This window comes from Leptidea sinapis, chromosome 4, assembly GCF_905404315.1.
Source record: "Leptidea sinapis chromosome 4, ilLepSina1.1, whole genome shotgun sequence".
In the NCBI taxonomy this organism is placed as follows: domain Eukaryota; kingdom Metazoa; phylum Arthropoda; class Insecta; order Lepidoptera; family Pieridae; genus Leptidea; species Leptidea sinapis.
Window position 1 is genome coordinate 12406179 of NC_066268.1, and position 16954 is coordinate 12423132.

General features: G+C 35.3%; 3 protein-coding genes across 3 annotated transcripts in view; 2 read left to right on the forward strand and 1 right to left on the reverse strand.

Moving 5' to 3' along the window:
- The window catches only part of LOC126979875 (SUN domain-containing ossification factor), an 82833-nt gene extending 72111 nt beyond the window's left edge, over positions 1-10722 (reverse strand). Inside the window, exons 1-2 of the mRNA XM_050829432.1 lie at positions 10393-10722; positions 10069-10311 (exon numbers count right to left, since the gene is read on the reverse strand). Coding sequence (XP_050685389.1) covers positions 10069-10311; positions 10393-10451 — 302 coding nt within the window. The 5' untranslated portion in view covers positions 10452-10722. The remainder of the gene's footprint in view (positions 1-10068; positions 10312-10392) is intronic.
- Positions 10723-11826: 1104 nt separating this feature from the next.
- Positions 11827-13106, forward strand: LOC126979946 (oligosaccharyltransferase complex subunit ostc-A). The gene is made up of 2 exons (XM_050829544.1): positions 11827-12066; positions 12734-13106. The coding sequence occupies exons 1-2, from the start codon at positions 11928-11930 to the stop codon at positions 13042-13044; spliced, it is 450 nt and encodes a 149-aa protein (XP_050685501.1). The 5' UTR covers positions 11827-11927; the 3' UTR covers positions 13045-13106.
- Positions 13107-13623: 517 nt separating this feature from the next.
- On the forward strand, positions 13624-15892 carry LOC126979922 (uncharacterized). Its single transcript, XM_050829516.1, is given in 3 exon segments — positions 13624-14049; positions 14052-14315; positions 15053-15892. Coding segments are annotated over 3 exon segments (978 nt in total). The 5' UTR covers positions 13624-13875; the 3' UTR covers positions 15593-15892.
- Positions 15893-16954: the final 1062 nt, after the last annotated feature.

Here is a 16954-nt window from a genome sequence, read left to right on the forward strand (position 1 = left end):
CAAGACGGCATGCGAATTATGTTTGAAATATGACACACATTTATATGGGAGATGACGACAAACGCCAACAAATAAATATCAGTTAAAAATACAATCACGTAATATTAATTACAATAAAAAAAACACTAAGTATGTGTGTCACTGCAGTACTTGAAAATCTTGAATCCTATAATTGGATTCGGGAAATCACATTTCAGTAGGATTTAATAAAAAATATTATTTTTACTATCCGCCAGACAGTTTTGACAAAACACAGGACGTTTCGAGATCCAATCAGGGACGTCTTGAAAAAAGGCCAGGTCAAGAGTACCCTAAACCGAAGAGCATGTAAGAAAGGAATAATGAAAGGATCGTAGCAAGTGGAAAGAAGTGGTCTCTGCCTACCCCTACGGGAAAGAGGCGTGATTATATGTATCTATGTAAGAGTCATAGTGTACGAACGTGGACGAGTCTCCCTTTTCTTTTCAGTTGCCTCGCAACACAACACTTTTTCTCTCGCCGTCGTTCGTTATTCTTATATCCGGCATTAGAAACCCTAAGCACTTCCGGGAGAGTCCGTTTGATCTTCCGACAGTATTAAAATAATTAAAACATTTGCGTGTAAGAGATGTCATAATAAATGTTTCAACGTTTACAAACAACGAAAATGACACGGCACAAACATAAACCGTAGTACATAAATAGCAGTATTTTTTGACTTTCAGTAAGTGATTTTAAATCGTATTTTGAATAATAATGCATGAATTTGAGCTGCCTTCCAGCACTTTTATGTTATGCGTTATGAAAAAATGATGACAGTGAAATTTTAAGATGCGCGCGCATCACTGTAACACAAAAGTAACGTAGGTTGAAGTTGGTTAGTAAATTTTTTGACGTTTGCGTCATTCGCTATTTTTTTTTTGTTTCTTCGTCCATTATTAAGACAGGCAAAGGGTTCAAGCCCATACAGCCGTATTCATTATTTAATAAGTAATTGTCAAAGCCATCTTTGCAAGATTTTAACAATATTGTCCTTTATAAAAACGTAGAATAGCACGAGGAATAAATAATTTTAATGATTTTTGCTTCGTTAGGCCAAAGAAATATAATTTCTTGTGTGCATACGTAAGTACACAAAAATTCTTTATAAGTAAGAAGAAGTCCCATACCGTCTCTGCTTGATTAAGCGCTCTATGGTTGAGATAGACAGTGAATGACCGATTGCGCGCGATTGGCGAGCGGCACTGAAAGTGAGGGCGCGGCCTGAGTACGAGCGTCTGTCCGTCTGTATAATGTCTGCACGTAACGAGTCGCTGGGCACCACCAACACGGGCTGAGATAACAGCCTATTATAATACCAATTATAAGCAGACACAGCTTCATTTCGCTGCTATTTATAGATTATGTAGCTTTCGACACGTGGCTTTGGTTGTCAAGAATCTTGCTGCATTGCACAATGTTACAAAATAATGCGCTTGCAATACTTAGATTAAGGATTGGTTCTCCGCTGCACTCAAACGAGATACTCCACTACCTAAAAACAATAGCTTTTTATTGCAGTGTGTTTTTGCTATATGTAAAGATCAAGTATCTTTGTGAGTGCCTGACATCTTGACAGTCAATATCATCTTTCAAATTTTGTAACTTATATACGCTTCGTGTTATTTTACATTAAAATATAAAAAAATACAAAATACTTAGTGATATGTGATATTAGTAAAGTTTAATAGAACATGTGGCACGTCAACGTCACACATTGTTCGAGACTAGCTCGAGTACGCCCAATTGGGAGTCGTATTAGTTGCCGCACTTTACGACTACCCCTGCGGTATCTACTTGGAGCGCAGCGGAGACAAATCCTTAATCTATGTTGCAATACAACTTTCTATGTAAAGATCGACCAAAAAGCTGGCAGGATGGCAGTTTCGCTATAAACGCTTTATGCCACACCCGATTGAAGGCCTTGGCTATGCAAACTCACCGCCAACGCCTCTACATTCGACTCAAACGCTTGCACCCATTTATGGGTGAGTTATTCTAGAACATCTGGTGATCTCCCAGCTGAGCGACCCTGACGGAAGCCGTACCGGCAGTCGCTGATCAGCTGCTGCTCCTCTAGGTATCCCAAGAACTTCTTTGTTCTTCTCTTCCTCTATATCTATTCGACTCCATTGGTAAAAATGAAGGTAATGGCAATGGAGCGATAGTTGAACGGATCCGAGCGTACACCTTTCTTATGTATCGGATGCACTAAATAATTTAGGACTCCGCGCATATTATTAAAACCCATGCAATTGCGAACAAAATAAAACCCAGCAAAATTATTAAAATATGCCTTATGTAACATAGTCAAAGCTAATAAATAGCCACAATGTAATGTTGGCTATTAATTACGACGAGAAGAAACAACAGAGTATATATTGTTATTGTTAAACAACGGCCATTAACAATCATGTAACACGAAATTCGAAAGTGTTGTCAGTTCCAAAAAAGAAATCCAGTGCAGGATTTAGCTAGGCTAGGTCTAATTTGAGCAAAAGCTATTTAAATTGGCCCAGGGCGCAATACCGAGCGATAACCCTGGGGCTGGGCCGGCCGCGGCCGTTGTAAAGTTGATTCGTTCGAGAGATACCCAATCAACATCTCGCCGGGTCCTTGTGCAATCTGTCAATTAATTGTTCCTCGGTGAAAACGCATTGTTTGAATAGTCGCCGTCTAATTGTTGGTTACGTGAATACTAAAAATCTAACCCTAGGCTTAGATTATTTCATCGACGAAAATACCCCATATAGGGGGTTAATTCCAAAAACCCTACCAGTCTGCATACCTGTATTTTTATCTTACTAAAATTCACCTTAATTTGTAAAACAACAGCGCGGCGGTTTAAGTTCTACGTCCTGTATAGGTTTAATGAGATTCTTATTTTAAAGGCAAAGGTAAAAGGCATAAAAGGCATTTATTTTCTCAAAATTCGTTCCTTTAGAATTCTTTATGGTGTCATTTCTAATATACTAGATACGACTACCGCGGAAACTCTGAGACGAGAAGCGGCGCAAGAAACTCTCAAAGGTGTAGAGTAACTAATATTATTAAAAAAGCTGGCAAATAACTGAAGGGAGAAAGTTAATTTTTTTACAGTATTTGAACACATGTGGGTGCTTATTTTGAAATTGTGCTAAAACAACATAGTAATATTTGAGTTGCTGGTGATTTAGACATATTAAAAGACACCGGGTTGTGGGTTCCACCGTCCGCGGTTACCACTAACGCCATTGCCGGTAATATACGAGTGTAATATGAAATATCATCCACCACCCACGAGCACTTCCTAGCTGATATGATTTCGAAATACATTATTAATTGCGTTATCAATCAACGGGAATTATTCCAAATTAATTTTTTTTTATTCTTATCTTACCTTTGTCACTACAGAACTACATGACAGGAAGAAGTAATTTTAAACATGGTGTAACATTGGAGTAACTGTCTTATTAAGGCGAAGAGTAAGCAGAAAACACGCAAACATGGTGTTTTAAGACAAGTTTTGTGGTGAAAGTATAGCATTTCGAGATATGAACACTACTTAATCCTGTTACACATATCCTTAAGTCTTATTTGTAGATTGCCAATGCTTGCTGTTGGTTAACACTGCCGAGCCTTTTTCAACTACCACTTTTCTTTGAAGTTAAACAAGTTTTTTTATTGGTTCATATTCAGATTAGTAGTGAATTACGAGGATTGTGAGCATATAAACTGTTTTCCACGCAAGAATTTTGAAAATATTGGATTTGTTAAATAGATGGCGGGCCGGCAGCCGTGAACTCATAACGCTCAAGGTCGCTGGCATTTAGTGTCGCCTTAATCTTAATATATATATTTCTTTTGTTGTAACTGAACTCCTCCTAAACGGCTGGACTGATTTCAATGAAACTTTCTGTGTGTCTTCAGGTGGATTCGAGAATGGTTTAGATTCACAATTGAACGAACTCCTAAACGGCTGGACCGATTTCGATGATTTTTTGTGTGTTCCAGTGAATTAGAGATTGGTTTAGATTCTTAATTCCGTCCATATAATATAATTCTCCTGCTCATGTGTATGTTAGTGAGCACCTCCTAACGGCTGGACCGATTTTTTTAGACATGTGTACAGGACAAGGACTGTCGGGTCCACTAGTATATTATATATTATAAACAATGCGTTTATTAATAACACATTTACAGTTCTAGGCTTTCAATAATGCTATGTTATGCTATTGCTATTTTGAGTAAAGCTTTTATCTGAGATTGCGACGTATGAGAATGGTGGAACGAAATTCAATTATTTTTAAGGCTTAGCTAAAGCGGGCAAATGGCCGAGCGAATTTCCATATCGCATTAAAACAGCTGCTTATATATCTACCTTGAGTAGTGTTTTGAACACGATACAATATGGGTATGTAACACTCGCGCTGGTAACGCTCATGTGATTTCTCTTCTATCTAGCGGCGGTGATCACTTAACATCAGGTAACTCGTAATAGTAGTTAAACTACTACTACTTACTACACTACTAAAAATATACAATGCATGGTCTTGAACATGCAATTCCGGCCCTTGAGGTTACAGTACTATGCTCTTAGCTTGAATAGTCTACCTTAATTGTCAATGTCATAATTAATTTATATTGTTGCCGGTTTCTCTCATCGTACACGTTTCCAATTATATGGTGTGTAAAACAGCTTTAGTATAGTGAAACAGAGTATAATATTGACACACTTTTTACACAAATTATCTTGCCCCAAGTTAAGCATATATAGCCTGTGTTATGTGTTACAAGACAATGATATATTTAATACAATATACTTACTTAAACATACATAAATACATTTAAACATCCATGACTCGGAAACAAACTTTCATATTCATCATATAAATGCTTGCATTCGAACCCGGGACCTCTAGCTTAGTAGGTAGGATCGCTAACCACTCGGCTATACAGGTCGTCAAACAGTGCAACCCTGTTTCACTGCGACATGACATGAAGATATGCATTTTATTGGCATGACCGCCATTTTTAAGATATCCGAAAGCCCTAATGGGAGCGTTGGGTTGGACTTAGTATCCCGTAATACGAATTTGGAGGTAAAAAATATTTTAGTTGATAGAGCTTTAGTCCACGATTATAATGATACCACTCTTATTACAAGGTAATGCACCGTTTACAAGAAAATAACGAAAAAAATTCTATCCTAAAACAGGTATACCACGTAAATAAACACTACATGAGCGCTGACATCGCGGCGAGAGGCTAAAAACTGTCATGAAATGATTTTGATATCTCCGTAAAATATTAGGACATGCAAAGGGTTTAAGCCCATACAGCCATAAATTGTATGAGAAACAATGAAATGAATTGTAAAAAATAGTCTATGACAGATTAGACGGCTTCATCAATAATTATTTTTAGTTAAAAGGAAAACATTTATAAAAAGGTTCATCGTTCACGTTCATCAACCCCCAAAGCTCTATCATCTACAATCTATTAAAATTGGTTAGGTTAGGTTATGTTAGAACAGTTAAAACAACGCACGGGGCGAGCGTAGCGGGCCGCGGCAGCGGCCGGCGAGTGCCAGAAACGAATTCTAGGCGTTTCCCTTTCTTTCCTCCCCATAAAAATGTCCCAATCCTTATCATATATCATAATTTGAGGTTAGGTTATAATATTTATAATGCTTTTTTCTCTGGAACGGTGCATTAGCTTGTAATAAAAGTGGTAGCATTATAATCGTGGACTAAAACTCTATCAATTACAATATTTTTTACCTCATAATTCGTGCTACGGGATACTAAGTTTTAACCGAAGCATTTATTAATTAAAATAATTATAAAAAAATACATATTATTTTCTGTAAGTCGTGCTAGATTTCGGCCCCTACTTTAAAATAAACTACAATCATGTTGGCCATCAAAATATAACGGAGTAATATTAAGATCAATAACATCATTATAATACGTTAGTGAGACCAGTTATTTTACGTTTACTTTCCATTTCTATATATACGTGGCTCACGGTCGAATGATTACGCCGAGAACAACAAAAAACTGTGCCTATTTTTAACGCGCAATTCGACCAGTCCACGGACGGGTAAAAAAAGAAGGACTCCGCGCCGTGATATAAGCAAGTAAAGCACCGTTATGCTAGTGTGTGTGCGGTTACGGGGGATATTAGTTACACAATTTTTTCATCTTTAAATTATCATATATGGCCACAAATACTTATATAGTATCGTTTTTACACTTTTTCACAACGCACGACGGCATTTTTAAAATATATTATTGAGACGCAAACTGATCTGTCACAGACGATGAAAATAATTCTCATAATGGCCGCCTATCGGCCTGTAGTAGTGTAAGTGTGTGCGTGGGGCTATGTATTTACACGTAAATCGGCTTGTTTTGGTGCTACACTGTTATGTAAGGTGACACGGAGTCCTTATTTTTTACTAGTCCGTGGACCAGTCAACATATTATTGAGTTGTATTCGGAGATGTGGCAGTAGAACGAACAGATTTCAATACAGTAAAAATTAAAACAAATATTTGTTGAAATATTTATGGAGTTCCTATAGATAAATATTAAGGCCAGGCCGTTGTACAATCCTTATCGGGGAGCAGGATGCCATTAAACTGGTTCCGTACAAATAGTACTATTCGAAATGATTGCATAAAACGGCGCTCCGATCTACATAACCCGTGCTACAATGACATTCCTGAACAAATTAATTTGACTATTGCTCAATCAAATACCAAAGGTTAATTTCCACTGAAAGTAATCTACAAAAAATTAATTGTATTTTACAAGTCCATCTGACCCCAAATTTCCGCAGTCATTACATATTATATTTTTTAAGTTTTCGTTTATGGATAAAGTCTAAAAAAAAAATTAATAGTATTTCAAATTTCAATATGATTTACTGACTTATTGAATGCATTTTCCACATTTCAACAGCTTTAGGTATAAGTTCGCCCTGGGGTTACTACTCAAAAATTGTAAACAATATATTTACTGTCCTGAGGGCTGAGACCGCAATGCAACGCAACGCAAAACCATAATGCATTACCGCATACCTTTTTTTTATATATAAAGAGGGGCGCAACAACCCTCATGTGATGGGCAGTGGTGAGGCTCATGGACATCCGTAAAACCAGTGGTCAAGAGATGCGTTGTCGCCTTTTAAGTTGGGTGAATGCTCATTCCTTGACGGCCCCTTAGTCGTATCGGTTCGGAAGACAGAGGCCCGTAATTGATTTCACAAAGTGGCTATGTGAGGCAAGAAATTTCTTGAAAAACAAAGCAACATAGCTGTCAAACATTACACATAGTATATAAGTATAAGACGACCTGTATAGCCGAGTGGTTAGCGATCCTACCTACTAAGCTAGAGGTCCCGGGTTCGAATCCCGGTAGGTGCAAGCATTTATATGATGAATATGGATGTTTGTTTCCGAGTTATGGATGTTTATATGTGTTTATGTATGTTTACATAAATTTATGTATGATTAAGTAAGTATATTGTATTAAATATATCATTGTCTTGTAACCCATAACACAGGCTATATATGCTTATCTTGGGGCAAGATAATTTGTGTAAAAAGTGTGTTGGTTGCGCATTATTGTTAAAAAACTTTTATTAATATTTTTTTCCAAGATACACAAAATGTTCTAGTGCTTAGTAATACTTAGACTGGAAATTGAATTACATGAAAAAGATAATAGGAAATTAATTGCTTATGATGACTCTTCGCTCAGTTATACAAGTTCATTCATAAGAATTACAGGGAAGGATCTAGGTATGCATTCCTATTAAAGTGATTGATACGCGGAAGGAAGTTTAATAATACGCACGCGGACATTTGGCACCACGAACAGCTTTAACACCACATCTTTTTTATTGGAAACGGAAAAAATGGAGTCGCACATTACTAAAATCATTTTTTTAACCCCTTCTTTACCTATCGTGTTTATCTAGTCTTGCCATAAATACTGAAACAAAAACTACATTTTAATATCGCAAAATATTGTAAAATGTAGTGGCGCCAAAATGAGAAAACTCAATGAACAATCTTAAAATAATGACAGATTCCAAATTCAAATGTAATATTTTGTTTATTTTTAAATGGATGTAGTTTCTGAAAAATGTTCCAAGCCACAAACATCACATTTTAAGGAATTCGTGTTTAAAGTTTAATAAATATTAATACATATGGGTTGGGCTATTGATTTAAAAGAGTGGCAATGAGTTTCTTGCTTTTTCTCACTAAAGCTCAACTTTTTTCGAAGTTTTTCGTATTTCGACCTGATTGATGAAACCAATGTTGATATAAAAATTCCACCCTATTATAAAAACAATTAATTGTGCAAGTAGGTACTACAATAAATCACTTCATTCAACAAAGCGCTGCATATTCGCGCTCTACGAGATCATTTTCTGATCATTACCACAAAGTCTGGTAATACTAATATAAAGTTAGTAAGATAGTAAGGTAACAATGACAATGCACATTTTTTTTTTATTTAAAAGGAGGACAAACGAGCCTATGAGTCACCTGGTCTCCGCCACCCACATTCTCTTGCAACACCAGAGGAATCACAAGATATTGTTTCGGAAACATTGCACAAGGAAGCTCATTCCAAAGGTTTGTAGTATGTAGAAGAAAGGTCTTTGAGATGATGAGAACCACACTGTGGAGGACCGTCACACATCTAGATGGTGGTCACGATATTGTAGTTGTCCAATGTTACGGAGTACTGTGTAATATCACCTGATATCTCTGGTCTTGTGTAGGGCAGATTTTTGCCAATGAAATTTGAAAATAAATAAAAAACCTGCACGAACATTCAAGACTATTTTGAAAAACAAAAAAGCTATACACTGCTACTTATTAATCTATCTATCTACTTATTATTATAGTGGATCTATCTAGTCGTAGTTGAGCTTTGGAATAAGCAAGGATTGCTTTCCGTAGGTAACTTTATGAGTGGGTGTTCAATAGAAGTTTGGTTATAAAATAATGGAACCAAATTAAACTAAATTAACTTTAACACAAGCACTACATTTATTTAGGTTCTTAATGAGGTAGGCACTGCCTAAATGCCTAAACCTAATGAGCACCCCTGCTAATAACACTAGTCAATCATAGAAATCTTAGGAGCCCTGTACAGTTTGTCATTGCTTTTCTTGATTTAAAAAAAAAACAACCTGTAAGTACCTAGTTAGTAAGTTTTGTTTTTGAATGAATCCCTGATATGTAAACTAGGACCATAACCTCAAAAATCTCAAATCCTACAACAAATTAATGTTTATATATTTATTTATGTACATCACAATGTCTTTTTGTACTATTTAATAGAATTTTAGGTGTTTATATTTAATTAATTGGTTTCTGTTAGTATGAAATACAGAGTTTATTTTAAAAAGTTTAGGACTGGTTCTTTTTTTTTTATATAACTTGCACACTAAGGCTCAGATTTATAGAGCCAACTTAGACTTTGCTCAAACTTTACTTAAATAATAGTTAGCCGAGTTTTAGCTTCACATAATCTTTGATTATGCTTTTAAATTATGAATAACATCTGAAATTATGGTGAGCTTACAGCCCAAGACAGCCCAATGCAAAAAACAAATTTGCATACAGTTTGTTTACACTTAACTAAGTTTTACGTAAGAAAGTAAGGCTGAACAAAGTTTAACTTTGCCCTATAGATCTCAGCCACAAAAAAATATATGCCAGGTAAATAGTATTGCTTAGGATTAGACAGGAGCAAGTTGTATAATCACTTCAGTAGTTATAAATTTTACCATAAATATATTTTGTCAAAATGTAATTGGAATCTCAACAATTCTCTTGAACACATAAATAAGATAAAACTCTAAGAAAAATATTATTTAAAATCAAGGCCAACCAGAGGCTTATCATCAGGATCAAATATGATATAAGAATCAAATTTAATAAAATTTGTTAAACTTTGTGCTATACTTGTTCTATCATAACCATAATAATGTGTGATAAAGACATGTTAATTCAGAATTTAATTAGAATCAATTACTTACCCATCTGTAGTCACAGAGTTCACAGACAGTGTGTCCGGGAAAATCATCTTTTTATCATCTTCCATTGTTTCTTGCGTGGTTGATGTTTCTGGTAATTGCTGCATTTCATATTGAGGCTTTTGTGGATCAGATTTAGCAGTGTCCGGTGACTTGGATACATTACCAAGCCCTGAAAGATCAGCCTTAGAGTCAACATCCTCAGTGTGTAAGGCCTCTGACACTACAAATATGAAGAGGGCACAGCTGAAACAGAAGTTGTTACCTTATGTGTGTTGTGATTTAGGATACAATGTTATCTTACAAAAACTTCTTACGTTATCTTACCTTGACAGCACGGATATTGTCAAAAGAGACGTGTATATAGTACACAGCCCGCCCTTCATCTTACTTTGAAAATATAATCCAGAATCCAGTACATTTTGTGTAATATATTACAATAAACACATAGCTCCTATTTTAACTTTGGAACAATTGGACACAACACACATAACACAACACTAAGCACTTTTCAACATTACTAACACGACAATAGCATGATGAATGGACAGTAATTGCAATATTTAAATAAGAATTCAATTAATTTGTTATTCAGGACAAAAATTCAACTGACGAAAAAATCGCGAACATTTCGAAATGAATTTGTCTGTTTTGACAACCGAATTGAATTTTATCTGTCTGAGGACTTGTCGGTATAAAATATAGATACTTCATTTCCTACCTACAATTGGTCAATTCTGTATAAAAGTGTTCGACATTTTTCCTGTAGCCAATCAAAGCAAAACATTTAATTCTTCACCACACCAGTAATTGGTAGAAAAATAAATATAATCTATACGCGTTATAGACCTAGATAATGTAGTGTGAGAATTTTGACATATTTTAGAAAATGTCATATTAATACCCAAAATAGTACAAGATTCCACCGCTCGATTCTGCAGGTACGTGTTTTATTGATGAAATTAATTAACTAATGCACGTTTAGGGAGTATGCATTATATAGGTTGCCTATAAAAAAATTGGCGGCAAGTACCTATAACTTATTTTAGACTAATTTATATATAATTTTCTGGTGTAAATTGCACTTATATGTTTTTTTTTTAATAAATTATTCATCATTTTGAAGGAAATTATGGGAAAAATTAAAAAAAAATATGGCTGCCACCTCTCAGTCCGCTGCAACATACCTGTTTTTTAAATAATTTTAATACAAAACTGAAGTTTATTATTTACTACCTACGATAAACCACGGTTGCAGAGGCTGCCATGATTTCAATAAACGATTCACGCTTTAGTTAAGTGTGAGCAAGTATATGTTTTTGAACTTTAAAATTATACGTAATTTGCAAAAAGTATTTGCCAGCTCTCAGTCAGCCACAACTTTAGGGCTGCCAGTGGTATTTAGCAGGTATCTATTGTTAATTATCAACAAAAGTTGCGTAATAAGCTTACAAAAGGTAAGCTTATTAAAATTATTAAGTCTAGTGACATCTTAAAGCTATTGAAAAAAAAAGCATTTTAGTATAATGTAAAGACACCTTCATATAAAATTATTTTATTCCTCAAATAATACTTAATAATAATAATATTGTGGGTTTTATCCTCCTTACTTGCTAACATGCCTCCAAAGACTATAATAATATATAGGGATACCTCTAAGGACTCTACTAAAGGTCTTAGTTACAAATTCATAAAATTCCAAAAAAAATATGACAATTTGTCATTGTCACTGTTAGAAATTAATTCGCTTCGGTAACTGACTAACCGGCGTGAAGATCAGACATTTCATTAAATTGTAAACTGAATATTAAAATCGACGTTTATCGTATATTTTTTTTTGTAGCCATTAAATATTCAATAAGATGGAAGCACTTTATGCAATTCCGTTCTCTGTGCTCGAAATACCAAATATAAAAATAAAAAAGCCATCGTGGCTTCAACCGCCATCGGCGATGACAACGTTCTCGCTGGTTTTACTATCATATTTTCTTGTGACAGGGGGTAAGTTATTGTTGGATTCTTATAAGAAACATTAAATTTAATAGGAATTCCACTTTAAGTTATACTATTTACTTAGTACTTAGGTACAATATGCTCTTAGCTGAAATTAAATGACCCATACCTGAAAATGGCTTACAGATTACAGTGTATACTGCACAATCGTGTCATGCACATCATGGTAACTTACAGATTACACAAGATTTGATATACACACTAGAGGCAAATACATATTTTGACAATCTTAGCAAGAGAATCTGTTATCATAATACTGATCTATATGCGTGGGTTACTGATTACCAGGGGCCTGCATATCATATAGACAATTAGGCAGTGCGTACCTAGTTATGAACCTAAATAAATATAGCACTAGTGTAAATAAGTTAATCTGGTTTAATTTGGTTCCGTTTTTTGATTACCAAACTTCTATTCAATTCCCACTCATAAAATATTTCCTTACGAAGCAATATTTGCTTATTCCAAAGCTCAACTGCGATGTCAGATCCACAGAGCCTACCTTGCTAGAAAACCAATGCAGGCCCCTCCAGAATACCTACATTAATATAATTCTTAACTATTTTTACTATACATAATTATTAACTATTTATAATACTCAAAAAGAATATCTTTTCTTACTCTTTGAATAATATTTCATATTTCTGTTTTTCAGGTATTATATATGATGTGATTGTTGAACCACCAAGTGTTGGGTCAACTACTGATGAACATGGACACAGCCGCCCTGTAGCATTTATGCCAAACAGAGTAAATGGGCAGTACATCATGGAAGGACTGGCATCTAGCTTCCTGTTCTCTTTAGGTGGTCTTGGATTTATAATACTAGACCAAACACACAACCCCTCAACACCCAAGCTAAACCGAATTATACTCATTTGTATTGCATTCCTGTGCATTCTTGTTTCTTTTTTCACAACATGGATATTCATGAGGATGAAGCTACCAGGATATTTACAGAATTGATTTTTTTTTATAAAATATAATGTTTCTTTTATTTGAATAGATTATTTTTATACATCAATAAATTTATTTTTTGTATCAATGTTAAATGCAATTAGCACTTTTGTAACCATATCAATGTGCCAATTCTATGCCTACTACTCATTTCTGTTAGTCTAGTATTGTTGAGTGAAATTATGCTTAAAGAACAGGAACAAATGTGGAAAATACAGTGTGCACAATATTAGTATAATAATAATATGCTTGAAACTTCAACTTGCCTTAAATATTTTATTTTTTAAATCTTAATTATCATGTGATCATTTTTAGGTAATTTTTTATTTATTATTTCAACCCATAAAATATTTTGTTATAAGTAGTGAAAAATAAAGGGAGCAAAATTCAAACACAAAACATGTTACTATTGGTGGAAATGAAATGTGACATCAAATGACACATTGTATAATCAGGGTCAATATTCATACTGTTCTATTGGTGTTTGTGAGAGAAATAAATGAAACTATATTCCTGTGGTGATTTCTAGTGAATCTATGTGTCTAGGACATTGACTGAAACAGGTTTTGTCAATGCACAATCGGAAAATCTAGCAAAACTAGATGCATTTATGATGACAGCATACTTTATCTACATTATTATTAGGTACATCTTGATTTAATGGTGGCCATATACGCTACGAGAAATCGTTATGGTCAGACTGTACAGTTCGAACGGTGCACTTTATCGTAGCTGGCATATATGCGTATATAGCGTGTATAGCTTATAAGCTATACACGCTACGAGAAATCGTTGCGATCAGACGGTACAATAAGCGGCGCCGACGCACACGTGTCAGTGATGGCTTCGACGGACGACGGTTTAGCAATTATTGGATTAATATTCGCCCTGAAGGAAAAAAAAGTGAAGCGGAAAAATCGTAGCATCTCGTGTAAAGAATGGCTAATGAAAAGAAGAGTTCATTCTCATATCAATTTGTTGGCGGGATTAAAGCTTTTTCCAAAAGACTGGCAATTTGACTGAATTTTCTAAGAATGGATCACGATACGTACTTACATCTACTGAATTTGGTAGCACCAATTATCGAGAAGCAAGACACTATTATGAGAAATGCTATTCCACCCCACGACAGACTTGTAGCTACTTTGAGGTTTTTATCAACAGTAAGAAATTATGAAGATTTAAAATTCTCTAGCATCATTTCATCTCAAGCCTTGGGTCGCATAATACCGGAAACCTGTGAAGCTATATATAAGGTTCTCCGCAAAGACTATTTTAAGGTAAGAAATAAACAACTACTAATTACTTAGAATGTAATGTTTATTAATTTGTACTTATAATGATGGTGGATAATAAATTGAGTAAAATTAGACAAAAAAGTAGCCGCTGAATTTTGCACTTGTTGGGACTGATCTTGTTGAGAAGTTTGCATTATTGGGGTTTGGAGAATTGTCTGGGAGCCTGGATGTGTTTGGAAATCATAATTTGAATTCTGATAAGGTACTGGGCTAGGATTGTTTCCTACAGGGCTGGGAGTATGTGCAACGGGGCTGGGAACGTTGTAAACATAATTATTAAAACGCACACTGGTTATTCAACCATCATATTCCATCACTTGGTGTGAAATAGTCAAATTTTCCATCTCTGCCAGAAATAATGTTTCGTTAATTATTTTTTCGGCCAAAATACGTTGATGTTTTGTGAGGTCTCTCAGCTTAGCTGCGACGTTTGCTCCATAAATATCAAATCGATCATTAGTAATTGCAGGCCTTTTAAAATGGTTTTGAACAGACTGTAAAAATTGAGTAGTTAGGTTTTCATTTGCATTCCTTTTTGGCCGACTCCTATTAAATAATGTGTTTGTAATTGAACGAGTATCGGGAGTTGACTGTGAAGTTGTTTGTGTGGCTGGAGGTGACTGTTGAGTTGACTGCGTGGCTGGAGGTGACTGTGGAGTTGACTGGGCGGCTGGAGATGCTTCACTTTCAATTTCCTGAAACAATTAATATTTTTACAGTTCCCACGCTCGGAAGAAGAATGGAAGGATGTGGCCAAAGTGTTCGAAAAGAGATGGAACTTTCCGCACTGTCTAGGCGCGATGGATGGAAAGCATATAGCAATTTTTCTTCCTGATGGCTGTGGCTCAGAGTATTTCAACTATAAAAACCACCATAGCATGGTGTTATGTGCAATCGTTGATGGAAATTATCGATTTCTTTTATGTGATTTTGGAACAAATAGAAGAATTTCAGATCGTGGCGTACTCACAAACACTAAGTTTTTTGAAAAATTTGATAATAATCAGTTGTGTATTCCAACCGACACAGTTGTCGCAAATAGCACTAGAAAATTGCCTTATGTGTTTGTGGCTGACGATGCGTTTCTACTTAGAACAGATTTAATTAAGCCATTTCGACAAGCAGACTTGACCACAAATAAAACCAGAATTCTAAAATACCGCGTATCACGAGCAAGGCGCATTGTCGAAAATGCGGGATTTTGGCATCTCGATTTAGAATTTTTCACACAAAAATTAGTCTTGATCCGAAAAGAATAGAGTCTGTCGTGATGGCCAGTTGTGCTTTACATAATTATTTAATGAAGACTTCAGAAAGTTCTTACTGTCAACAAGAATGCTTCGACGTAGAAAATGTTGATGACGGGTCAATAACCCAAGGATATGATACAATGAATTCAGCGATAGTTAATTTGCAACGAAGAAATCTTGGTAATACTTCGATTGCCGCAAAAAAAGTCAGAGAAGAGTACATGGAATATTTTGCAAGTGAAGGCAGCGTTCCGTGGCAAAATAATTTTATACGTTAACTCTTTGAGAATAAACGATTTGATAAAAAAGTTATTTACTTTTATTTATTATTTATTCATGTAATAATATAAATAACTATGAAGCATTCTCAATATGGCCGGATTTACTTATCATATTCACATAACCATATTAGTGCTATTCTACTGCTGGCACCACAGTATAATAACACGCAAATGACTTACCTCGTTGTCTGTTGATTCCTCGTCCATATTAGAGCGTGAACGCCTTGGTTCTTCTTGGTCATCCAAAAACAGCAACATAGAGTAATACCATAGTTTTGGTTTATACACTTCTTGGGTTCCTGCTCCTGATTTTTTTGAATCAGCGATCTTCTTACGCTCTTTTTTGTAAGTAGAGCGAATGTTGTTTATTTTTTTTACAACAGCTTTTTTTTTCAGCCCTAGGGTCTACTGTTTTCAATTTTTCAACCAGCTTAGTATATGCTGAACGTTTTAAGTCACGATTGTGATACTCTTTGCCATTAATATTCCAAAGACAAGGTTCACTACGATATAACTCAATAAATTCTTCAAGCCATTCGCGATAAGTTTGAGACGCCATGACGCGTGCGCACGTCTACCCGAATGTCGATCGACGACAAAACTGAACACGAAAACGGAACGAGCGCATACACGTTTCGATCAGTCGGCACAGTTCGTCCGATTCCGATAAATCAATTGAAATTTTTGTATTGTTCCATTCAACTGCACAGTGCTAAAAAATCGGACAAAACTGCACAGTTTTATAACATACACGTAGTGATTTATCGGTACCGTTCGAACTGCACAGTCTAATCGTAACGATTTCTCGTAGCGTATATGGCCACCATTACTCACAAACAGAACAAACTAATGAAATCTGCAAGGTAATTAATATGTTGATTAATTAAGATTGAGGAGCATAGTGCTCCCTCCAAAATCCATAAAGTAAAGGGAGTGTTTGTTTATTTTGATGACGAGATCATCTTGTGGTAGGGCGTGGTTGCGGCCATGCTACTCATGATCTCCATGAGGTTGACATTCGTCGTTGGTAACTGCAATAATGGCAGCCATTGACCATGGAAAAAATAGCCAAAATTGAGTATTTTAGCTA

What these genes read in the sequence shown, in the direction of transcription:
- LOC126979946 (XM_050829544.1), top strand. Translation starts at nt 11,928, where the DNA reads ATGGAAGCACTTTATGCAATTCCGTTCTCTGTGCTCGAAATACCAAAT. An exon ending in ATATTTTCTTGTGACAGGGG is followed by an intron (nt 12,067 to 12,733) that starts GTAAGTTATTGT and finishes TCTGTTTTTCAG; the next exon opens with GTATTATATATGATGTGATT.